The sequence below is a fragment of the Sus scrofa genome, unplaced genomic scaffold (assembly GCF_000003025.6).
Source record: "Sus scrofa isolate TJ Tabasco breed Duroc unplaced genomic scaffold, Sscrofa11.1 Contig2471, whole genome shotgun sequence".
Classification (NCBI taxonomy): domain Eukaryota; kingdom Metazoa; phylum Chordata; class Mammalia; order Artiodactyla; family Suidae; genus Sus; species Sus scrofa.
In genome coordinates this window covers 2,203,681-2,229,786 of record NW_018085100.1, presented here as the reverse complement: position 1 = coordinate 2,229,786, position 26,106 = coordinate 2,203,681, and the positions used below count along the sequence as shown (strand labels likewise).

Below are 26,106 nucleotides of genomic sequence, written 5' to 3'. Positions count from 1 at the left end.
TGCTGATACCCATATATCATAAGATTCTCTGCAAAGAAAATTCAAAAGAATTTTCTTTTTTTCTTATAACGCCTTTTCCTTAGGGGAGCTCATCCATTTATATGGTTTCCAAAATTAAATCCCTGCCTTAAATATCCACTATGAACTCCTATCTTTTTCCTCTAACTGAACAGTCAGTATCTCCATTTGGTTTCTAGTAGCTGTCTCGAAATTAAAATATCTAGAAATAGCTACTGATTTTCCCTGACCTAACATCTATTTCTTCCCCAGTCTTTCCAGCACCCTGTACTGAGAACTCAAACCCACAACCTATGAGTCATTCTTCCACAGTTTGCATCTAACCCATCATTTCTACAAGGTTATGCTTCCAGAATATCTCAGGTTTATCCACCATCACAACCCTTGTCATGCCATAATCAAGTCTTAGGCTCTTTCAGAATACTCTTTTCCTTCTCTGCTAGGTATTTACAAGCTGCTTCTAGAAGCTCATTGCTGCTGTTAGTATTCCTTAGCGTGTTTGCAACAGGGATTGTCATTTGTATATGAGTAGGCGGTTACATCTTCATAATGCCCATGTCAGCCTAAACTTACTAGCTTCTTCTCTCCAGCATATTGACACAGCATTCTTGTACAAGAAGGGAGTCTTTCTAGTGGATTATGTTTTGTCAACGTCTCTAGGTCAAAAATTGAATGGTAGTATAGCTTTGGTTATGCTAAATCTCTTTTCCAGTGAGAAAAATTTTTACCATTGCATTTCTTTTCTAGAAGTGGCAGTTGATGCTGAAACACAGGAAAAGGCAGTGGCAGTGTTCCCTCGCTGTGACTAACATAGAAATGTGGTTTAGAACATTTTGTATTCTCTGTCAACCTCCTGCAGGACTAGCAATTCCAGTAAAGCCTCTCCAAGGTCTAATACCTCATCTGAAATTACCTGGAAAAAAGATTATACCTCCACGCTGTTGAGGCCTCCGTGAATTCACTCTCCTTAGCGACGAAACCATGATGAAAAAGGCAAAACATTGTCATAGTTCAGCTTTCAGACGTATTTCTGTAGCCCATATTTTAATCAGAACAAAACCAAACCCGTATCTTTTACTTCACTCTACATTCTGAAACGCATTAAAAAACAAAACAGGGAGTTCCCGTCGTGGTGCAGTGGTTAACGAATCCGACTAGGAACCATGAGGTTGCGGGTTCGATCCCTGGCCTTGCTCAGTGGGTTAACGATCCGGCGTTGCTGTGAGCTGTGGTGTAGGTTGCAGACGCGGCTCGGATCCCGCGTTGCTGTGGCTCTGATGTAGGCCGGTGGCTACAGCTCCGATTCAACCCCTAGCCTGGGAACCTCCATATGCCGCGGAAGCGGCCCAAGAGATAGCAACAACAACAACAACAACAACAAAGACAAAAGACAAAAAAAAAAAACAAAAAAAAAAAACAAAACAAACAAAAAAAATGCAAAAAGCAGAACAAATGAACAAGAAAAAAAAACAAAAAAACTTTACCTAGAAAAGAACTTCTTTTTGGAAAGCCTTGAATGAACTTAAAGAATGAACTTGTACTTTCCAGTTTGTCAGTTGAATCTAAAATGTTTGCCGTTTGTCTCCTAATTTCTCATGAAATTACTCAGAAAATGAATGGGAGATGAATCCCTGTTGTATGAATAAATTAACTGCTGAATTTAGGTTACCCCCAATCAAATAAAGGGTTACGTCATGATATTTAATTTCCCTTTTTTGTCCCTTTTCCTTGCCAACTAATATTCTTTCATCTACTGAGTCCTCCAAAAACTTTCCACTTCATTTTAACAAATGTAAGAAGACATAAAATCAAATTGGTAAAAGTAGAAGGAAAGGGTGTGAAATTGTTTGTAAATAAATTTGTAAGAGTGAAGAATGTAAAAAATTCATACATGAATTTGTGGGTTTTTAGTGGATGTTCTTTCCCATTCTTTGATGAGGATATTTCCTAAATAACAGATTTGAATGAAAGTTTCTGAATGAAAGGAGGAATCTGACCACAACAGTAAAGTTTTAAATGAATGAAATACTTTTTCTTTCACAACTAAAGCATGAGGAGAAGAATGATTCACGGTACTAGAACTGTAGGAGTTGGTGCTGGGAAATTAACAAGATTTTAGCTGCAACAAAAGTTAAAATGGGCACAAGTAAATATTTTTTAACATTATAATTGACAAAACTCCATAAACATATGTTTTCTTAAAGTAGATAGTCATGGATGGCTACCATTATAAAAATATTTTTTAAAATATATATACACACACACACACACATGCATCTTGGAGGAATTATTTGACTATGAGTTTAGCCATTGATTTTTTTACTCTAGCACCAGACATCCCAATGCCTCAACTTTTTCTCCCAAAAAAGAGAGTGGAAAAATATTTCCAAGCAATATAAATATTGGAAATTATCTTAGCTGTTTCTAAATAACATATGTATGTAGAAGGCTTGACTCTCACCAAATGGTGAGGTGTGAGTTTTTCATGCTGAATAATCTCTTCATTTCCCTTATAACACCCACATAGACCTCATGTTAAACTTCATTCTTACAACCTACTTAAGAACATAATGCTTTGAATTATTCTATATTTCAAGAGATAACTTACCAAAACTTTGAAAATTTTCCATTTTTAGATAGAAGTGTTTTCTTCTGAGTTTTTATCTTATCGTGGAGATGATCAGAAACCACTTAACACAGGGCCATGTTCAAACCCAATACGATTTGGAATCTTTAAATATTTTTTCTTTCCTTACTATTTCTTACTTTGCAAAGAATCAAACACAGTTTAAAAATTATACGATGAAAACCTGTGTTCCGCCCATTTACATTCAGTGATGAACATCTTTGCACATGTGCAGGACCTTCGCTCTGTGTGTACACACACACACGCACATGCGCAAACACACACACACACACGCGTTTTATGTAAGCATGCTTCTAATAATGGCATTCTGCTACATAACAAGACAACATTTTCACCCGTAAGAGGTGAAAATCAGTATTTTATTTTTCATTGCATCTGCTTAATCTTTTATTTTTATTTATTTATTTTTTGCTTTTCTAGGGCTGGACATGCGGCATGTGGAAGTTCCCAGTGTCGGGGTCAAGTCAGAGCTGCAGCTGCTGGCCTACACCACAGCCAAAGCAACATGGGATCAACCTATACCAAAGCTCCCGGCAATGCTGGATACTTTAACTCATGGACCAAGGCCAGGGATCGAACCCACATCCTCATGGGTACTAGTCAGGCTCATTACCACTAAGCCGCAATAGGAACTCCCTATTTTTTAAAAAATTTTTAATTAACTTTAGATTTACAGAAGAATAGTATAGATAATATGAAGCATTCTCATATACCCCCGCAGCTTCCTGGAATGTTAGCTTCTTATATGGCCATGTTCCATTTAATCAAAATTTTAAACATTTAACATCAGCGTGAATTATTTTAAGTTAAATGCACCTGTGATATTATGTTCCTTCTCACAGCATATCAATTGCGTATTTGTTTTTCCTTTTTATAACTTTTACGTATTTAATAGGTAGGTTCATAGCTGGTTCTCACTGACACTTGATTAATTGCCACTGACCAATAGGTATTTCATCTTCTTGTGGACCTCTTATAATGTAGTGAGCTTGAAGCATCTTTATCTTTTTTCCATTATTTTTTAATGGCTATATATTTTTAAAGACGTGATTCCATGGTTCTGAAAACCAGAAAAACGTTATTTCTTCTTCCGACTTGGGAAAATGCCAGGCATGTTCTGTCATATTCTAGACCTCTGATTTTCTGTCTCTTGAGTCATTTCTTGATATTTTATGAAGAAGATGAGGTATGTCCTCTTTCATTCTCATTTATTTGTTCAAAACGTTTTTATCGAGCTTTGCTGGGAGCAGATAAGTTGTTCCAGGCACTAGTGGTGTGATGAACAAGAGGACAAACTAGTTGTCTATTCCAAGGGCAGATCTCATTTTCTGAGTTTGGTTGGTTTACAGTATGTTAATTTCCGCTGTACAGCTAAGTGATTCCGCTGTACACATATATACTCTCTTTCCATGTTCTTTTCTGTTACGGTGTATCACAGGACATTGAATAATTTCGTCACCGTGGGCTGTGCGGTAGGACCTTGTTTGCTCGTTCTGTGTCTAAGAGTTTGCGTCTGCTAACCCCAGTCTGCCATGCCATCCCTTCCTCTGGGACAACCGCAAGTCTGTCCTCCTTGTCCGTGCGTCTGTTTCATTGATATGTTTATTTGTGTCACATTGTAGATTCCACATATAAGTGATGTCCTATGGAATTTTTCTTTCTCTTTCTGATTTACTTCACTTAGTATGAGAATCTTTGGTTGCATCCATATTGTTGCAAATGGCATTATTTCATTCTTTTTTTTTTTTTTTTTTTGGATGAGTGGTATTCAGTTGCATATATGGACCACGTCTTCTTCATCCATTCCGCTGTCAATGGACGTTTAAGTTGTTTCCATATCTTGGCTGTTGTGAATAGTGCTTCTGTGAACATAGGGGTATGTGTATTTTTTGAATTGTAGTTTTGTCTGGGTAGATGCCCAGGTTTAGAATGGCTAGATCATATGGTATAGTTGTAGCCTTAGTTTTCTGAGGAACCTCCATACTGTTTTCCATAGTGGCTGCACCAATTTATATTCTCACCAAGAATGTAGACTGATGGCCGTTTTGACCAGTGTGAGGTGGTACCTCATTGTAGTTTTGATTTGCGTTTCCCTAATAATTAGCAATGTTGAGCATTTTTCATGAGCCTATTTGCTCTTTGTATTCATCCTTTGGAAAAGTGTCTATTTAGGTCTTCTGCCCATTTTCCAGTTAGGTTGTTTGTGTTTTGCATTGTTGTTGAGTTGTATGAGCTGTTTGTCTATTTTGAAATTGAGCTCTCGGTCACATCCTCTGCAAATATTTTCTCCCATTCTGTAGGTTGTCTTTTCATTTTGTTGTGGCAGGTTTTCTACTTTTCTTTACCTCTAGCTATTCAATCACCAGGGAGCCAGTGTGCTTTTATGTTCCGCCCAAGAAAAGCCCTGGAACTGAGCTTATTCTTTCTACAGAGAGCTGCAGTTGTGGCCTAAGATTCTCCTCTGCTCTCCATATGTATAAAAACACACAATCCCAATTATGTTCTAATATCACCAGATTTTGTTGATGAATTTTTGTCAATCTGTGGACCTATTTTAGTCAAGTTTGCATGATTTGATTTAATAGCCCCGTTCCTGGAGTAGTTACTTCTTTACTGAAAAGTGTCCTAAAACATAATTTTTAATCCCCAAAGAATGAGATTCTAATACTAAGATGGCCAACAAGTGGAGATAGCAAACATTATAATGGGATGTGTATCTAATCTGACATTGCCTCAAATCATACTGTATAAAAACGTATCGTGCAGACACACATGTGTGCAGGTTGTGTGTGTGTGTGTGTGTGTGTGTGTGTGTGTGTGTGTGTGTGTGTGATTATGAATTAAGCTTTTTAAAGAATTGGAATGTTGATGCAGGAGCAATGAGAAACTCGTGAAAGTTTTAGGAAAAGGTATAAAAATGTAACTAGTTAAGAAAGTTACTCCAGGGGAAATGTGAAGTGCAGGGAAGAAGACACCCCAAGACCTCCTGGGGTGATTATTTAGGAAGGGGTTTTGGTGATTGTTCAGATGAGAGATCCTGAGAGATTGAACCAGAGTGGTGCTAATGGAAGTGAAAGGTGAGAACAGATTCATGACTCATTTCAGATGAATTCTTTTGACTTAGTAATCCATTGACTGTGGGAACCACAGAAGAGTGAAAAATCATTTTATTTTATCTTTGCAACTTTCCACCTCTTTTTTGTATATTCCCACTGTTAATATGAATTTTACTCTAACCGTTAATGAATCAGTTTGCAGTGGCTTAGATGTTCATTTAACGCATGTGATTTAAAAACTTAAAAGATTTGTTAAGAATGTTAAAAAGCAATATGATAACTCAGTAGAATGAAATATGCAAAAATGTATGACAGAGTGAAAAGCAAAAACAAAACCTACTGTGTTTCCACCTGGGTGTGGGAAACGACCAGTTGTTTCCTCCTGTGCTTTCCTCCTTTAAGCCTCCTTTACGTCTCACACCAAGTACTTCACCTCTTGACACTTCGGGTCACCAGAGGTGTGGGTTTTTTCCCCACAATCCTCTCCAGCATCAGCTGGGAGTCCTACAATTCAACTCAGTTCTAAAACTGTCTCTTCAAAGATAGCATCAGATCCCACAGTTAAGGGTTTAGTTCTTCAATGATGAGATAAATAGAGCCAGGTCTGGGGGAATCCTGAGCACAAGAGCTTCTGTCCCTGTGGATTTGAGGTGCATCAGCCTCCCCATGTGGATGGGTTCACCACCCTAGAAAACTTCCAACCCCCCTACCACTGGTGTTTTATGGAGGCTTCCTCCTAGAGGCCTGGCCAATTATTAACTCCTCCTCCTGCTCCTCTACCCTCTCTGGAAGATGGAGGTGGAGCTGAACACTCCAAGTTTCTAATCATGGCTTGGTCTTGCTGGTGACCAAGGAGCCCACCCAGAGTCACCTCATTAGGACAAAAGGTGCTCCTAGTACTCTTATCACTTAGGAATTTACAAGGGAGCTCCATGCGAGGGACTGTTCAAAGACAAACATTAGAATAAGAGATGCTCGCAGTGGTTTTATCACCCAGGGAACTACAGTGGTTTCAGGAGTTCTGCACCAGGAACTGGGGCTAGAGACCACTGTATATATACATTTCCTATTATCTCACGGATAGCCTTCAGTTATACAAATGATGTTTGATCATGGTTTGGCAAGAGGGAATTCTGTAGGCGAGGGAGTGACATGGAGAAGAGCCATAGAAATCTAACTATAGATCCCTGTAATTTTTCCTGCATCATTCATTCCTTTTTCCCAGGAGTGTCATGAAAACCTCTGTTCTTAGAATGCCACTCTGGAGGTAATGTTGGGAAGTGCTTGACACGGAAGTATTATATCGAGTAGTAAATGGATGCAGATGCAGAAATCCAAAAAGGATGGATACCTCAGCTAACATCCGTGTATACAGTTACATAGAGGTTTCATGAAGAAGTAATGTGAGCCACATATACTGTTTAAATAAAAGGGCATCCAAGGAATTCCCTTGTGACGCAGTGGGTTAAGGATCCAGCGTTGTCACTGCAGCAGCTTGGGTTGCTGCTGTGGTGCAGGTTCGATCCCTGGCCTGGGAACTTACACATGCCACAGGTGTGGCCCCCCCCAAAAAAGGGTATCTATTATAACTTTATTTACTATAAGAATAGGTGTAGAAATGAGTTCCCACTGTGGTTCAATGGTAGCAAACCTGACTAGTATCCATGAGGACCTGCGTTTGATCCCTGGCCTCGCTTAGTGAGTTAAGGATCCTGTATTGCCATGAGCTGCAGTGTAGGTCACAGATCTGGCATTGCTGTGGCTGTGGCATAGGCTGGCAGCTGTAGCTCTCATTTGATCCCAGCCTGGAGACCTCCATATGCTGCAGGTGTAGCTCTACAAAGGGAAAAAAAAAGAATAGATGTAGAAAGAAGTAAAATGTCTAGCCACATGAGAATACATACACGAGATATATGAGATGTGATGTGTGTATGAATGATCCAACTGCAAGTAATTATTAGAAATTATATTAAAATGAAGAGCAGTATGGATGAACTAAGCAAGATATGAAGTTCTTTAAAGTAGGGTAACAACTTTATTAATACTATTTATGTACGTTAAATTGTGTTTCCTTTTTAAATGGAAACATGTGTACTAGCTAGAAGGTGAGTTTGATGATGATGGTTATTTTTTTAATTTCCAGAGTTTACATTTTCATATTTTTTCCCCACGAGGTCCAAATTATCAAGCATGATTAATGTCATGAAAAAATTTGCAAATGGTTATATCTAAGCAGGGGACATGTGGTTCACTTAATTATGACATGTAGTTATGTTTGGATAGACCATAATTGTTTGTTTATGTGAATTGAAGTATCACTATTATGTTGGTAAAAATAATGTATATGAATTTATGGATATGTGCAATTAGCATATTATTATATTACAGTTTATAACCCACAACCAAATCTCATTTAATATTTTAATATAGCTTTCATTTGTGCCAAGTAAGTCTTAGGGACTGGAGTTCCCTTTGTATCTCAGGGGTTAACAAACCCAACTAGGAACCATGAGGATGCAGGTTCGATCCCTAGCCTCACTCAGTGGGTTAAGGATCTGGCATTGCCAGGGGTTGTGATGTAGGTTGCAGACATGACTCAGATTCTGCATTACTGTGGCTGTGACGTAGGCCAGCAGTTGTAGCTCTGAATCAACCCCTATCCTGGGAACTTCCATATGCAGTGGGTGCCGCCCTAAAAAGCAAAACAAGCAAACAAACAAAAAAAAAAACTTAGGGAGTAAATCTGATGAATTAGCCAATAGCTACTTCTTTCTTGAGAACGTTAAACTCAACTTCCAATAAAGAATAGAAAATAAGTCAATTTAAAAAGCAGTAGCTACTTTTAAAATCACCAAGATGAGTGTAATTAGCTAAGTTATTTATGAAAAAAAATGGAAGTTTAAGTGTTTGAAAAGAAGAAGAAGAAATCTGTAATATTTTGAAATTGTCTCTTAGTAATTTTGACGAAATCAGTTTCTCCTTGGATTATTTATTCAATATTCTTTGGTTTTCAGCTTATTAAGTTTCAGTTTTGTTGGAAACTAAAAAAAAAAAAAAGAAAGAAAGAAAAAGAAAAAGAAAAGCTCAGTGATCGTTTTAGATCGAAATTTTAGTGAACTAGTCTGATAATAGCCTTAAAATTATTACCTAGTTTAATTTCCAGGTTAAATGGTATGTGTATTTTTGTGATTTTTTATTACACAGTGTCAACTTGCATCTAGAAATGTATACCTTTGTAGAAGTAAGCAATATTCCTTTTAAATTTGCCCCTTGCTGAAGTGAAAAATAATGTAAGAACTTGATTATTCGCAGTATCAGTATTACCATTATTGTTATTTTCGTGGCAGTTCACATTTATATAATGCTGTGATGTGCAGCAAAACAGTTCTTCGATATGGATTAACTCAGTAAGGTTTCATCACAACCTCAGAAAGTAGTAAATCAGTTAGTAACGACCTCAAACTTGGTGGTATAAATGGTTAACACAGTTTCTGTGGGTCGGGACTGTAGGACGAGGATACTGTAACATGGCAGTGAAGATGTCAGTTGGGACTGTGGGTAAAGCTTGACTTGGCTCAGAAGATCTGCCTCCAAGGTGGTCCACTCCTCATCCACATGGTTGGCAAACTGATGCTGGCTCTTGGCAGGAGCCCTTGGTTCCGTACCTCTTGTACTTCTCCTCAGGGACACTTGAGGGCCACATCATGTGGCAGCTGCCTTCCTCCAGACCAGCTGACCTGAGAGACAGCAAGACAGACGCCACCATGTCTTTTATGACATTGCCTTGGTTGTCACTGTCGTTTCCACAGTGTCTTACTGGTTACACTGATCTAACCTGATCCTGTGCCACTCTCCCACTCTCTCTCCCTGTGGGAGAGTGGCACAGGATCCAAACACCGGGATCTGAGAATCGCAGTGGCTGTGCGGAAGGCTGGCTGCCAGGGGTAGATTCTCTGGTTATCCCCAGTTTACAGATGAGAGAGCAGACACACAGAGTTATTAAGCAGAATGCTGAGGGTGCCATGCTAAGTGGTAGAGCTGGGTCTTGAATGAACACTCTCTCTCCAGCGTGTCTGCTCTTCAGAGGCCTGTGGTATTGCCACTGATAGTTCATTTTAATTATCAATTTTTGATTGCTAACAGAGTTGCCCATTTTCATGAATCTATCAGTGGTTTAATTTGTGTGTGTATTTGTATATAACCTACATCCCTGTACCCTTATTTTCTACAGAGAGGACTCTTTTTCTCTTAGTGAATTACAGAGATTTTTCATATTCTAAAATTACTAACATTTGACTTTTTTAAAAAGTGCCCTTTTTTCAGTTTGCCAGTTGTCTTTGAGTTCTATTTATGGTGTTTTTAACCAACAGAACTTTTTCTCTTTTTTGCGCATTTATCAATGTTTGCTCTATGATTTTTGCCTCTAGATCATCCAAGGATCCATCGCTTAAAAGTTAGAATCAATACATTTTTTCAAAAGTTACTTTCTTTAAGACAGAATTTTTAGCAGCCCCTAAGCCTATCCTCTAAGTTCACAGAGTTGGTGTGGATTGCGAAGGACTGAAATGCCAAACGTCTCTCTTTCTGAGGAATCTGGCGGTGTGAACGTCATGCTGAGGAATCGTGGGGGCATTGGGTGGAAGGCTGGTGGTGCCGAGAAAGGACAACCACAGGGGCCAGGACTCAGCCAGACAAGACAGTTGGCTCAGTGAGCCATTAGGTCACGGTGCATGAAGAAGCTCCCTTATTGATTGACTGATTGTAGCAGGCAGTTTTTATTTTTTCAGTTTTATTAAAGTATGGCTTGTTTACAATGTTGTGATAATTTCTGCTGTGCGATGAAGTGATTCGGTGATCCATGTACATATACGCATTGTCTTTCAGATTCTTTTCCCATACAGGTTTTTACAGAATATTGGGTAGAGTTCCCTTTTATTTTATTATTTTTATTAGAGTATTAGAGTGTAGTTGGTTTACAGTGTTGTGTCAATTTCTGCTGTACAGCATGGTGACCCAGTCATACATATATATACATTCCTTTTCTCATATTATCTTTCATCACAGTTTATCCCAAGAGACTGAAAAAATACTCACCGTCACTAATTATTAGAGAAATGCAAATTAAAATTATAGAGAGGTACCTGCTGCCTCACCCCAGTGAGAACGGCCATCATTAACAAGTCTGCTGAAAACAAATGCTGGAGAGGGTGTAGAGAAAAGGGAACCCTCCACTATTGCTGGGAATGTAAATTGGGAGAACTGCTATAGAAAACAGTATGGGGGTTCCTCAGAAAACTAAGTATAGAACCACCATATGATCCAGCAATCCCACTCCTGTGCATATATCCAGATACAACCATAATTCAAAAAGATACATGCAGCCCTGTGTTCACAGCAGCACTGTTCATGATTGCCAAGACATGGAAACAACCTAAATATCAACCGGCAGATGAATGGATTAAGCAGATGTGGTGCATATACACAACAGAGCACTACTCAGCCATAAAAAAGAACAAAATAATGGCATCTGCAGCAATATGGATGCAACTAGTGACTTCACTTAGTACGAGATTCTCATACTAAGTGAATTCAGTCAGAAGGAGAAAGACAAATGTGATGTCACTTATATTTGAAATATAAACTGTGGAGCAACATGATGGAGGATAATGTAAGAAAAAGAATGCGTCTATCTGTATGACTGGGTCACTGTGTTGTCCAGTAGAAATTGACAGAACACTGTAAATCAACTATAATGGAAAAAACTAAAATCTTAAAAAAATAAGAAGTAAAATGTGACACAAATGAAGGAATATACAAAGTAGAAGCAGATTCACAGACATGGGGAACGGACTTGTAATTCCCAAGGGACAGGAGGGCAGCATAGAGTCCCTTTTAAATTGTATATTTTAAATTATAATTGACATGTCAGTTATCGTTTATGGTCTCTTTGTTAAGGCTGGTAGATGAATATGAAGTTGATAGTAGCATCTGTCTGTCTATCTACCTGTCTATCTGTTTCTATAAGGATGGACATTTTGGAGGGAAAGAGGAAGGTTTGGTTATTATGGGAGACTGCCAAAAGAGGGGCAATGGCCAATAAGTGTGTCCTAAATATTTAATAGAAGAGATGAGGTGAGAGTCACTTTGCAGCTTTGTCCAGAGTAAAGACACCGCTGAAAACAGCTGTCACAGCTTATACATAACGATAAGTACGGCTGTGTGTGTGTGTGTGTGGGAGGTCAGACGATCCACAGCAATTTCCTTCATTGGGAATGAAAAGGCGTAGACTCATGAAAGTGCATATTTCCACTTATTGTCTATTTTTATGAAAGACAAAACTACTTATTATGGGAGTCTGTAATTCACCTCTTTCTCTTCTGTGTTATTTCATCTGAAGTTTAAATTTTTGTAAGAGAGATATAAATAACTATATCTAGTTGTCTCATACAACACTAGGCATAGGTGCTCAAAGTCTTCCATGCTTAAAGACATGGAATTGAACTTAATGCCTTAACAGCTCCCAATCTAATTATTCTTTAAATTAGAGACAGGACAACATTTGCAATATTTTTTTACTTTATGATGCATTTCGACAAGTGCCAGGAGTATATTTTAACCTTCATAGATTCCTTGGTTCAGAAGGTCTACTTTCCCGTTTAATTAGCAGTAATTCCCAGAGATTTAGACTGAAAAAGATAAGCAGTGGAGTGTATTCCTAGACCTTGAATCATCCCAAATGATTCCAGTCTTATTTACGCTCTTCAGACCTCCCACCACCCAAACTCAGTCTAACCTCTGTTTTGCTAATTCCACCCTCCGATCTGTCTGCAGCCTTCTCCTCCCGCCTGTCAGTGCAGCACTTTTCCATGAGCAGTGCTCCTCAAGGTCCAAAGACCACTTTCCCTCTGCAAACTTGGACTAGACTGCGAAGTACGCAGCCCATTGGACGTTAGCATGTAGAAACTTGGTTAGCGCTTTGGCATTGCCGCAACACCCTCGTGCCTCATCTGTACGTGTCTGTCTGCACGGTGAATAGATGCCTTTGGACCACATCAGACTCACAGGTGTGTCACAGAGGCACAGGCTCTGTGTCAGCATGCACAGGATAGACCTGCACACGTGTCTGCAGTGGGTTGAACGTTAAAAAGAAAAGAAAGGAAAAGAAAGATGTGTCCCCCATCTCAAACAGCTGAGACGCGTTCCTTTGATGACTTCTTGATCTAGTCTTCTGTGCCGCAGCTTGCTTCCTTCTGTTCTGCCCCTTTGAGACAACCTGACCTTTGTGGTCTCTCGTTTAAGCCAAGCTCAGATCCACATACCGCTTTCCTTTGTTTGAATTGTTTTTCTAGCTCCCAATTGACCATGGCAGACACACAAACCGTTCTCAACAGATGGATCCTCTTTTCCTGCTCCTTGGCTAGGTGCTACTGGAAGGAAAAAATCACACAGTGAGTCAGGCTCGTGTCACTGTAAACGCACAATCTGGCAGCTTACGGTCTTAATAGTGCGGCATGTTTTCTTGTCAAATCATGCTCTTATTCTTGACACAGTAGTTTCAAACTCTAGCTCATCTCTTGACTCTTAGATATGGGAAACCAATGGATGGGCCTTTCCTCAAAATTTGCTACCATATTTTACCTATATGACTTCATTTACATGTGTCATTCCCTCACTTCTTTGAGGATGCTTATTTTCATTCCTCCAGGGCAAGAAAGGTATCTTCTTTTGTATCTTCTTGGAGTCCCTGCATCTATATCCTTTATAACATTTACCACAGGAGTTCCCTGGTGGCTCAGTGGTTAAGGATCTGGGCTTGTCCCTGCAGTGGCGCAGGTCCAGTCCCTGGCCTGGGAACTTCTGCATGCTGCAGGCACAGCAAAAAACAAAACAAAACAAAACAAAACAAAACAAAAAAAAACCCAGTATATTTCCTACTGATAAATCTAGAGATCTTTCAAAATTCCTTTGAATCCATAACTTAAATCATTTTAGTCCAGCTACAGTTTGGGGGTGTGTGTGACTGAAAATTAACAAAACATTTCAAGGTCCGACTTGGCAACATTCGTCCCAAATTTTCCCATTAAACGATGGCGTTTTGGGGAACATGTCATTGCATTTTTCAGTCAACAGTTCAGTTTAGCGGTTTTGAACCGTTTGTGCATGTGGTGGCAAGTAGCAAGCTTTAACGTAGGCTCCTGAGACTGTGAAGTCCAGAGGGAAGTTTCACTTACGGTAATGCACCTGGTAAATCAATTGTACTTGTGCAGCTTGTGCAGAGTTCTTCATAGGAAGTTTGAATTTAAGTTAATGGTGGGTTTGGGCAAGTTACTTTACCTCTCTGAACATCAATTCCTTATGTGAAAACTATTTAACACAATAATCTTGGATCTTTTGTGAGGTTTGATAATACAGACGCATACATATGTGTATCTGTCATTTAGCATAAAAGTTAAAACCTTGTTTGGGATAATTATCACTATGCTATCATAAGACAATTCAATATCTATATTATTAACTCTCCTGATATCAAGAACCATCATGATCTAGTTCGAAGTGAATACTAAAGAAATTAGAGTTCTGAGAACAGCAACTTTTCAAAAAATATTAAAACTGCTGTTTTTGTGACATGTTTAAAATACAGGGAAGTTAATAAAACTGTTTGCTCTAGGATGCTGGAAATTTGATTCCCCTTTGAGCATTTACTTAGCATGATACTTTAAAAAAATACTTAAAAAAAAACACACATTACAGCATTAAAATAACAATGATTCAAGCCATTAGGAAAACACAAAAATGTGTTTTAATATCAGGATTACTGAAGTGAAATAAATCTGTTTTAGAACATTGCCCATCTTGAACTGGGTTGAATTCTGTATATTTAATAAGCATTCTTATATTTAGATCTTGTGAAACTAAATGACTTTTAAAGCTGTTCTGAAACCTATTCCTAGCCATTTAGTGGCTGCTTGGGTCACAGTCCTGGAACTGGCAGAAATATGACGACCTTATGTACACACACAAACGCACACACACACACAAACGCACACACACAAAAACATGCACATACACGAACACACACAAACACACACACACACACACAAACGCACACACATAAAAACATGCACATACACTAACACACACAAACATACACACACACACACACATTGGTATTTTATTGATTAAAGCAGCAGGATCAAAATAAAACAGATTATTGGAGATGCTGTGTTCTCCTTGAAGAAAAGGAAGCAATTTTCATGGCAATCAACCCACTCATGCTTATAAAGACTCTAATAAGCGAGGACTTATGTGAGAGATTTATAATGCAATTGGTTCAGTCAGTCTATGTAATAAACTCTTTCCCTGTAAAATAAAAACAAATAACATTCAATTTTTAAAATTTACCCTGTGTCATGTTTCCCTTTAAAAGCTCTTTTCCAGAGGATATTTGATTTCTGTAAATCAAAACCCAGGACTGCACTGGTTTAGTGCGCTGTCCACTGTTGTTTACAGCTTTCCAAAGAGCTGTTACCTAGCAACCACATGGCAGAAGCTTCCAGCATTTTAAATCATAGGAGAGCCCAGAAAATACTGTGAGGCGGATTTAAAAAAAATGATTCTGACTTGTTAAAATGTAATGAACAAATTGATTTTCCATAAAGTGAAGGGGAATTGAAAATAGATTTGATTCCTATCTGCCTATAAATTTAATCATTTAATTGCTTATCCGAAACGTTTTAAAATCGGAAATAATAAAAATACCAATAAAACAGAAACCAAGAATGTCACGTGATCCTACTATTTAAAATTGTCGTCCCTGAAAACCGGATCCCCCCCTTAAGATAGTTACTCTTACCAGTTTGATTCTTCGGACAGTTTTTTGTGCTTATTCAGAAATACATGTGCTCACACGAACATATATGCAAAAGTCAGCATTTGTATGAAACTAGGATCATGGTTTAATTGTTATAATAATAGAGTCGTATCATTTTGCTGCTTAAATTTTTAAATAGTCTTGTCGACACTATCTCAAGATGGTTTATTGAATTTTTTTTATTTTTAATAATGCAGGAGTGGGATCATTAGAAGCACCTGTTTAGAATCCTGCTCAGCAGTTTATCCTCAGTATCTACTTTTCTCCTCAGAAAACTGTATGGGGTAATACGATTAGTAGTCCCATTTTAAAGATAAGGCAAGCTAGACTGTGAGGGATCCGGACCTCGCCTAGGGTTTGGCACGCTTGGAGGTGACACCATTTCCTCTCATGTGCTTGTGCTGGAACAACCGGCCACACGGGAGAAGAGCTGAATCACAACAAACGGAAGCTTAAAAAGGGGGAGAGGAAAATATAAGACAGAGTGCTTATAATTTTGAAAGAGGAAGTGCTTTCTTCAGCAAAGGTGGGAAATTAGAAAGGAAGGATGGACAGACTTGATCGTTGCTAAGGAGTTACCTTTGCATCATCAAACCCAGGCCTTTGCCACATGTGTAATCTCATCAGCCAGAAGGAAGGCATTTAGGGAAAGTGGTTTTGTCTATACAACAGTAATCCAGAGGTTTACCAAACCTGGTCTAGGAACCATATAAAAGGGGGGCTGAGGCATGTCATTTCTACCTGGGTAGACACACACCCTGCTAAAACCTGGGGATGGAGGAGGGGAGATGAGAGCCTCTCTTACTAAAAGAAGAAGAAGAGGATGAACAGGGAGCGATGGTCATTTCAGCCGCAGGTCAGATCTTTGTAGCCGCCAGGTACCCATGTACAGTATTTTCCCTATGTGATAAGATACTCATCTGTTAGTATGCAAAATTCTCCAAAGTTGCCTCAATGGCTACATCCAACTCAAAGTTCAGAATTCCCCACACCGCAGAGTTCTAGATGACACTAGTACAAGAGGCAGCTACCCTCACCTCCCTACCTGTGCATAAACCATAGCAGAGCAAGATAACTGCAATTTCATATTGGTTTTTGGAAAGAAGAAAGGGAGACTCACAGCAGACATTGGTCCATGGCAATAGTGAATGCCTGCGGGACATGCCTTTCTGAGACTTGCAGTGAATGTTTTGATTAGACACCCGTTCTGCTCTTAGAGAAGGACTGTTCGTAAGCATGGGTCCTTGTTCGCTGTTTTCTGTGGCTCCAGAGAATGTTGAAATTGGAAAAGATTTCCTCCAGTCCTTCTCATGTCTCAGTAATTGTGGCCAAAGTTCTTTCCCAAGGACTTTCTGAGCACCTGATTTATTTGCTGGCTACCGGCGCCCTGTCCAGATTACCCTCTCTGCTGTAATGGCACTTAGCTCGTCATCATCTGAAACAACAGGTTTTTCATCCGAAACAATTGGCTCATTGATTGGGAAGGCATCACTTTTATCTGATCTCGGCAACAGGTCCAGCTTTATTGATCTGGCTGAAAAGTCTTAACGGGAGGCCTCTGATAAAGGCTCTGAAAGAGAAATGTCATCTCTTGCTGCGTAGGGTACTATTCACTCTTTTGGTTCTGCAACAGTCCAGATTCCCAGACTCTTAGATTTCTGGCTTCAAGCAAACAATTCCCTCCTTACGAGAGAGCTCTGTTCCCTTCCCTCTCTGCTTGCAGAGTGATCGGTTCTTACCTCTGATCATTTCTCTGTATACACCTGACTACCATTAGCAAGGAGCTGTCAACCCACGTTAGCATTCTCGCCCTTTCCACCACCTGTTCCAGACGTGTGTCCACAGACATGTTGTTTCTGCACTCAGAAGGGAAAATGGGTAATGGGCAAAGAGCCGTTTCTGCCATAGATACAATTTTACATTGTGCATCTCTATAGTACGTAAATTTTATATAATGTGGTCTTCTGTCTTTACTTAGAAAATCGTTTGATAAAAATTGGCAGTTTGTGACTTGAAATGTCCCCAAAAAGGAACTGTAAGTAGCTGATGAAAAAAAAAATTGAGCTAATTTCCAGGGGTCTAGAAGCTGCCAAACAATCACCCTGTGTCTCTCAATTTTGTTTCCGTGGCACAATGGGTTAAGAATCAAACTGCAGCAGCCTGGATCACTATAGAGGCGTGGGTTCCATTGCAAGCCCAGCACAGTGGGTTAAAGGATCTGGTGCCGCCATAGCTGCCGTGAGGGTCACAGCTTCAGCTCGGATTCAGTCCCTGGCTGGGGAGCTTCCATGTGCCGTGGGTGTGGCCATAAAAAGAAAATGAGCTGAAAAATTGCTTGTCTCCTAGCTCACTGTCCCTTTTTTCGAACTACTTGGTCATAATAGTTAATGACGTAGACAGCCGTGGAAATGCTTCTTTCAGTCCCCAGACGTGGGTTTCTCGGATTTCCCTCCTTCCACTGTCCTTGCTCACCATCCTCTCTCCGCACCAGGCGCATCCTTCCTAGATCATGTCATTACCAGCAAATGCGACCCCACCGTCTTCTCTGTTTTCCCAGCCCCTCCTTTCTGAAGCGCCTTTCTCGCTCGCGTCCTCTAATGCAGAGCTCCGACTGTCTGGGGACTACACTGGGACTCGCCGTGTGTTGATTCGACCGCATTTTCACCCATTGGTCCTGTCTTCCCTGCCTTTTTAGCATGCATATCTCTTCCCTGGCGCAGCTTTATAACCCACGATTTCAGTTCAGCCACGGTTTGTTGACCATCTTTCCACAAGTTCAACTTGTTGGTCAAAAATTAACGCTAGTGCACTCTCTCTGTGGTCTAAGTATTTACCGCCATGCATTTGAATGTGGTCAGAGGAAAGAAAACACACAAAAGACAAGCTGCAGGTCGTTCCCACCTGAACTCATGAGCGCTGGTTTCCAGGGGTCTAGAAGCTGCCAAACCATCACTCTGGCCTCTCAATTTTGTTTCTTCTACCACTCCTTTAAACAGCTCTGCCTCGTTTCCTCCTCTCACCTCCAGCCTCTTTCTAATCATCATTTCCACCTGTTTCCCTAGGAAAATAGAACCGTAGGAAGAAAACCAAGATTTTCACGAACATCTGCCTTCGTATCTATACACCAGCGTGTGTGTCCACCCGCACGGTCTCCCTTCTCTCCTGTTATTACGGAGGAATGATTTTAGCAGCATTATGACCGAGAAGGGACATGACAGCAGTGGTATATTGTGTTAGTGAGATTTGCCCGAATTCGAACAGTCCAGGAATGGTATCTTAAGGAGTTCGGAATATGTCCTATAAACTTTAGGAGTCATGAAAGGTCATTAATCCGTTTGGCAGATCAAACAGCACTGTTTAGTTAGGGGTGATAATGGAAATATTCTGAACTCTGAATTTGCCTTGTTTATTTAATGCTGTAGCCACTAGTCACAAGCGTTGTTGAGAACCTTATTGTTATTGAACTTTTATCTGTGTTCAGTTGTAGTTTAGTTAAATTTAAATAGGCACACGTGGCAAAGGCAACTGTATTGGCCAGCACAGTTTTATTTTTTACTTATTTATTATTGAAGTATATTTGATTGACAGTGTTGTGTTAGTTTCAGTTGTACAGCAAAGCGATTCAGTTATATACATATATATACACACACACACATATATATACACACATATATATACTTACAGATTCTTTCCCCATATAGGCTATTATACAATATTGAGTAGAGTTCCCCGTGCCATACAGTAGGTCTTTGTCGTTTATCTATTTTATATATAATAGTATGAATATAGTAGTATCCATCCCAGACTCCCAATTCATCCCTCCCTACCTCTTTCCCCTTTGATAACCCTAAGTTTGTTTTCTATGTCTGAGTCTATTTAAGTTCATATATAAGCTCATTTGTTTTTGTTTTTGTTTTTTTTAGATTCCACATGTAAGTGATCTCATATGGTTTTTGTCTTTCTCTGTCTGACTTCGTCAGTATGATCGTCTCTAGGTCCGTCCATGTTGTGCAAATGACATTATTTTGCTCTTTTTTATGGCTGAAGCAACTGTATTAGCCAGCACAGTTTTAGAAGGGGGATAGGTGGGAAGCTGCAGAATTGGAAAACAGGAAGAGCAATTAGGGAGTGGCTTAATTGCCCCAGGTGAGAGATTATCAGAGTTTGAATAAAGGTCCACCGTCCCTTAGCCTGATTCCCCAATCCAGGAAATTCTGTAAAAAGAAAATATTTTAGTATTTCTGTTGGTGGTAAAATCTGACACGACCTGAATTTATTTGGTAGTGATCTTTGCACTGAACTTTATTTTTAAATTAGTTGTCAATATCCATCCATTTAACTACAGAAATAATAATGTTTTAAAGCATAGGTTGCTCCGTGCATATATTGCATAGAATCTGGTAGATGAAGTTTTTTTGTTTTTTTGTTTTAATTCTGAAAGCTGATCTCTTTCCCTTAAGAGTATAGATAAGGATCTGAAGCCTGCAGAAATTAGTGAGAGTGGGAATCAGGGCGCGGGAGGGAGAGAGAGACGGAGAACTTTAACGATATAAATAATGGATCTTGGCAATCAGGTGACATTGGGAAACGAGGGCCAAGGAGGATGAAAGACTGTTCTCAGTTTTTAAATTCGGGTTGGGGGTAGTGGTAGGTATTCAAAAAATGTCCAAGAAGGATAGATGGATTTGGACCTGGGAAGAAAGGTCTAGAAATATAGTCCATTACATTTTACTGAATTTTTTCAGCTTTCTATAATTTATGAAATTTAAGATTGTTATTCTTTCATATTTCTTTTCCTGTGCCAATTATACATATTGATTAAACAGTGTTTTCTTTATACAAAGGGTACCGAGGAGTTCACTTTGTGGCTCAGCAGGTTAAGAGCCAGTCATAGTGTCTGTGAGGATGCGAGTTCAATTCCTGGCCTCACTCGGTGGGTTAAGGACACAGCATTGCTGCAAGCGGCAGCATAGGTCGCAGATGTGTCTTGGATCCAGCATTTCTGGGGCTGTGGTGTAGGCTGGCAGCTGCAGCTCTGATTGGACCCCTAGGCCAGGAACTTACATATGCTGCAGGGGTGGCCATAAAAAGAAAAAAGTACCAATTTTTCTTTTTATCTAATCTAAGATTATGCATTAACTCATTAATCTAGATGATCGTTTTCAATAAATATTTCGTTTCACTTCCCTTTCTATGCTGGAATGAAATCCAGAGTAAACATAGCTATCTACCATGAATATATTTTAAATAATGAATGCAATGTCCTAATTGTAATATGAAGGAGAAACAGAAAGGAAATATTAATAGCAAGAAAGCGTATATTTTAATATATAAATGCTCAGGTATGAATAACCAAAAAACAGGCAACGCAAAAGATAGATGCTTGCACCAAGTATGTGCCCACTACTGACACTAGCAATATTTGTATTAATGACTCACATACCATACGACACAAAATAAGCGTCCTCAATGCACACAGTAGGTGTCTTCCTAAAAAATTTAGTATTTGCTAAAACAGTGCCAAACATACTTGTATCTATGTATAAAATTGCCTCCAGGAATGTGTACATTGCTTGATGGGCTAGTAGACGCTGTAAAAACTTACTTACCTGTAGAAACATGCATACACAGGATAAAAATGACTACCTAAAACTTACTAATCTTCCCCTTCTTTCATTTCTCACTGATTTGGATAGTTTTTAAAATTAGCCAGTGCAACACTATCTTCCTTCAGCCATCTCCAACTGAATGTCGATGCACACATTCATTGAGGAAAAGGGAGGGAAGGGGAGTCAGTTTTTAAAAATTCTTTAACCACTGAAAGAAAGTAAGATGAGGTAGTTTCAAACTTGCTCACAACGACCACATTTTTTAATGGTCCCCTACTAGGAGAAATACGGTTTGTACATTAAACCAAAGGCAAAAACATATATGGTCATCACACCTTCTAAGTTTTCTGGTAGCTGGATTTTTAAGTATTCTGTCCTATGTCGTAATAAATTACACATTTTTCTTAAATCATATGTTCCAGTGTTTGGTTTGAAATTTATGAATCCCATGTGTTTGGCTATCGTATGATTCTAAAGTAATAACATTCTGCATTTAGCCGTTGAGTTACCTTATTTTCACCGATGGGCATACACCCTCAAACATTGTTTTGAGATAGATTGAAGTAGTGGTTTAAGTCACTGTTCTTTTGCAGATATTTTATATACTCTTCAGCATTCCAAATTGGATTTACAATCTGTCTGCCTTCCTCCAAAATGTTAAGTATCATGGCTATGTATTATCGAGATGTCCCTTAAAAAGTATCATTATAATATATCGACAAGCAAAAAAAAGAAAAAACAGAGAGAGAGACATAGGACTGACTCCCTGTTGTTGCTCAGCAGGTTAAGAGCCCGACATAGTGTCTGTGAGGATGTGGGTTCAATCCCTGGCCTCACTCAGTGGGTTAAAGATCCAGTGTTGCTGCAAGCTGCAGCTCGGATCCTGAGTTGCTGTGCTGTAGAGTAGGCTCCAGCTGCAGCTCCAATTCAACCACTAGCCTGGGACTTCCATATGCTGCAGGTGTGGCCATAAAAATTTTAAAATTATAAATTAAAACAACATTTTAAAAAAGAGAAAAATGAAAAAAGCTAAAATGAGAAGAGACATTGTTAGCAGATTCTTCATTTTTTAAAGAATAAATCCTGATGTGCAACCCTAAGCATACAATTTCTTCCATAAAATGTGTAAGAGAAAAATAAAGACGTGAAAGAAAAAGAAAAAAAAAATCGGCCCTTTCATATGTTAACTCACGTTACATAAACAGAGTAAAGTTATTCTTTGTCTGGAGCATTTGCTGAACCACCTCTCAAGTACTCCTATTTCTTCATAAATTGATGTATGTGTTCAGTTTATGGATCTGACTGACTTACAGATGCAACCTTCTGTTTCTTAATTTAGCTAAAACTGCTATTTTCTGCCTAAGAATATTTATTTTCTTGGAACTTTAAACATGGTCTTTATTTCCAATACTGGCTGTGATAGTGTACTTGGAAGGGAAAATTTTTTCCTCCCAACAAACAGTGCTTTAATTGTTTCCCTAAAACTGGGCTGAGTGGCATCAGCTTCCTTTAATATGACCTGCACTCTCCCCCATGTGCCACTATATCTAGCACTCTTTTTTTTTTTCATGTCATTGAATTTCTTTTTATGCGTGTATTCTCTTTCCTGACTGGACTCTCTCATCTTTTGAATTTATGACATAGGTCCTGAGGTTAAAGGATAATTTAAATTTATGTTTATTTCCAGAATAAGTTTTATTGATTGATACTACAGTTGTTTTGAGTGTACAAAACCTATTACTCATATATTGTGCAAATATTGTCTGCCACATCTTTTAATAGTTACTCGAAGTCTTTATGTTGTGTGACTATGAATTGGATAAATCAATTATCTTTTAAATCCCAGTACTATTGTGCTTCATACCAACACGAAGTATCAGAACCAAAGGGGCTTTATACAGTCTCTGACTTATTTTCCATACTGTACCTCCAACCTGCTTTCACCTCACTTCCTTGTACAGATGAGGTCTAGGAAAAAAATAAACATTTGCTAAAAACTGAATGTTAGTAAACACAGACTTGGGTCTAGAAGCCCAGGACCTCTCAGTCATTTACCTCGTAGTCTAGATACCTTCTCTAACGAAACCTTTTCCCTGGGGATAAAATTGCACCTGTAAAAGCATCTCCAAAACAAGTGTATTTTTGTGGAAACGTGGGTAATTGTATTCATTGTCCTTATTTTTCGTATTATTTTAAGTTCTTACTACCCAAGGTAAATTATTCTAATTTACCTATTTTATTTCAAACAGATCATGTTGTTTGTGAAGAAGAGTTTAAATACGCCATGTTAGCTTTAAACTGTATATGCCCAGCAACCTCTACACTCATTACACTGCTGGTTCATACCTCTAGAGGGCAGTAAGTATATTTTTTCTTTAAGATAATGCATTTTAAATGATTAAAAAACAGTTTAAGTGCAGTTATGTGATTGAGAAATACTGCAAGCCAAGGTATACAGCTAGACATGCACCTATGCTTGTATTTCTGTGTTATCATCGTCCATAGACAGGCAAACAGAGAGACGGACCAGTACAGACCTGCTGTGGAGTCTGAGACCCCCCCATGACAGTGATGCGTCTTTTCTAAATAATCTTGAGATTAGTTTCTTTGTCCTGAATTCTAAGTGTTTACATCGTTTGAGAGGCCTGAGATTAGGGCATTGCTTCTGTTTGCAAGATTAGTCTCAGCAAATAAAAACTTAAAAAGAAAAAAAACCAAGATTATTATAAGGTCTTAAAGCCAATTTTTTCTATTTCTGAGGTAAGTTTTTATCTGAAAGCTGTGTGTACACAAATGAGCTCAAAATTAAAATTATAGGAGTTCCCGTCGTGGCGCAGTGGTTAACGAATCCGACTAGGAACCATGAGGTTGCGGGTTCGATCCCTGCCCTTGCTCAGTGGGTTAACGATCCGGCGTTGCCGTGAGCTGTGGTGTAGGTTGCAGACGCGGCTCGGATCCCGTGTTGCTGTGGCTCTGGCGTAGGCCGGTGGCTACAGCTCCGATTTGACCCCTAGTCTGGGAACCTCCATATGCCGCGAGAGCGGCCCAAGAAATAGCAAAAAGACAAAAAAAATAAATAAATAAAATTATACACTCATTATAGAATGGTAACAAAGTAGTCGATAAAATTAGCTAATGTAGTCTAAAAGAAATAAGTTTTAATATGAGTTTCAAGGTGTTGAGGGAAATTCTATCATCAGAACTTTTTTTCCTGTTTGTTTATTTGGATGGAGTTTCATGAAATATAGAGGTTGGTTTTGACTCCAATGAGTTAGGAAAATACAATCAGTGAACATAGTTACCTGCTCTATTTAAGGAGACAAATATGGCACTGCACTTCGTGCTTTTCCTATTCCTTACTTGGTATTTTAGACAAAATGTTGATTTTCTAAGCAAATTCCACTGTGCTACTTGTGGTTATGATTATTTCGATTTTGCAAGTTAATTGATAGTTATTTAAGTGAAGTGCCAAGTCAAATAAATCAAGGAAGAGGAAAATTCTTTCCTGGGATTTAGTGCTAGATGGAGGAAATTGCTAACTGAAAAGTAGTAAATACCCTGTGGTATTTTTAATAAGATTTTATTCTCTTACCTCTTAATTACTTCTCTGCTCTATTGAGACAGAAAGAGTTTCCCAGGAGCAATTTTCTCAAAGTTCTGAATATAAATATTTCTATTCTTATACATTTACAAGCCTTGAAGATGTACAGTGGAAAAAATGTAACAGGATCATGAATGAAATTGTTTTTTTTTTGGATGGAAGTATACTCAGCATTTTCGTGGAATTGAACAGAACACAAAACTATTTTGACACCGACTGAACATTCATAGAACCTATCACATGGATTCATTATCTTGTCATCCATCTTTGTCTTAGGATCATAGAGCCGTAGAGCTGAGTATCTCGCCCAGGCTCATTGTTGCACAAATGATAAAATAAGGTCCATCAGCACTCACGCACATCAGTCTTTATAGACTGGTTAAATTACATCTTCCAACTCCTAGTAAATATCATTTATTGGCACACAGTATTGCCTGGTGAATACACTGCACTTAAAATAAATTTAAAAAGAATTTCAGGGAGTTCCCGTTGTGACTCAGCAGTAACCAACCCTACTAGTATCCATGAGGATGCAGGTTCCATCCCTGGTCTCGCCCAGTGGGTTAAGTATCCAGTGTTGCCATGAGCTGTGGCATAGGTTGCAGATGCAACTCAGATCCTCCATTGCTGTGGCTGAGGTGTAGACCAGCAGCTGCAGCTCCAATTCAACCCCTAGCCTCGGAACTTCCATATGCTGTAGGTGCAGGCCAGAAAAGAAAAGAAAGGAAAACAAAAGAAAAAGAAAGTGATGTTGAAGATATTGTTGCCACGTAATTAAGGATTTCCCATAGGTAAGATTGACCTGCAAAGTTATTTCCCAATTAAGTGCCACAATAAATGCTGTAGGCAACCAAAATAACTTTATAGCAACTTTATTGAGATGTAATTCACAACCACATAATTCACTTATTAAAGGCTATAAGTAATGCTTTTTTGTATATTCCTAGACTTGTGCAACTGTCTCTCTTAACTCCTGAATATTCTCATCACCCTGCAAATAAATCCTTACCTTTTGGCCATCACTCACATTTTATCCAAACCTTTTTGACCATCGGCAAACACAAATCTACTCTTTGACGAAAGATTTTCCTATCTGGACATTGCATCTTGCGTATAAATGGAATCATACAGTATGTGCTTTTGTTTGGTTGGTGTTGGACTGGCTTCTTTCAATTGGCATGGAATTTTTTTTTTTTTTTTTTTTTTTTTTTTTGTCTTTTTGCCATTTCTTGGGCCACTCCCGCGGCATATGGAGGTCCCCAGGCTAGGGGTCGAATCGGAGCTGTAGCTGCCATCCTACACCG

The 26,106-nt window shown here is 38.9% G+C and overlaps 1 protein-coding gene across 19 annotated transcripts in view; it reads left to right on the top strand.

The window, feature by feature from the left end:
* KCNT2 (potassium sodium-activated channel subfamily T member 2) overlaps positions 1 to 26,106 on the top strand; it is a 339,487-nt gene that overhangs the window by 206,077 nt on the left and 107,304 nt on the right. For all 19 annotated transcript variants that reach the window (XR_002341192.1, XR_002341191.1, XM_021081854.1 and 16 more), the window contains one exon: positions 23,451 to 23,559. Coding sequence is in view for 17 of the 19 variants with exons in the window: in XM_021081854.1 (XP_020937513.1) it covers positions 23,451 to 23,559 (109 nt within the window). In the remaining 2 variants the exon portion in view is untranslated. The remainder of the gene's footprint in view (positions 1 to 23,450; positions 23,560 to 26,106) is intronic.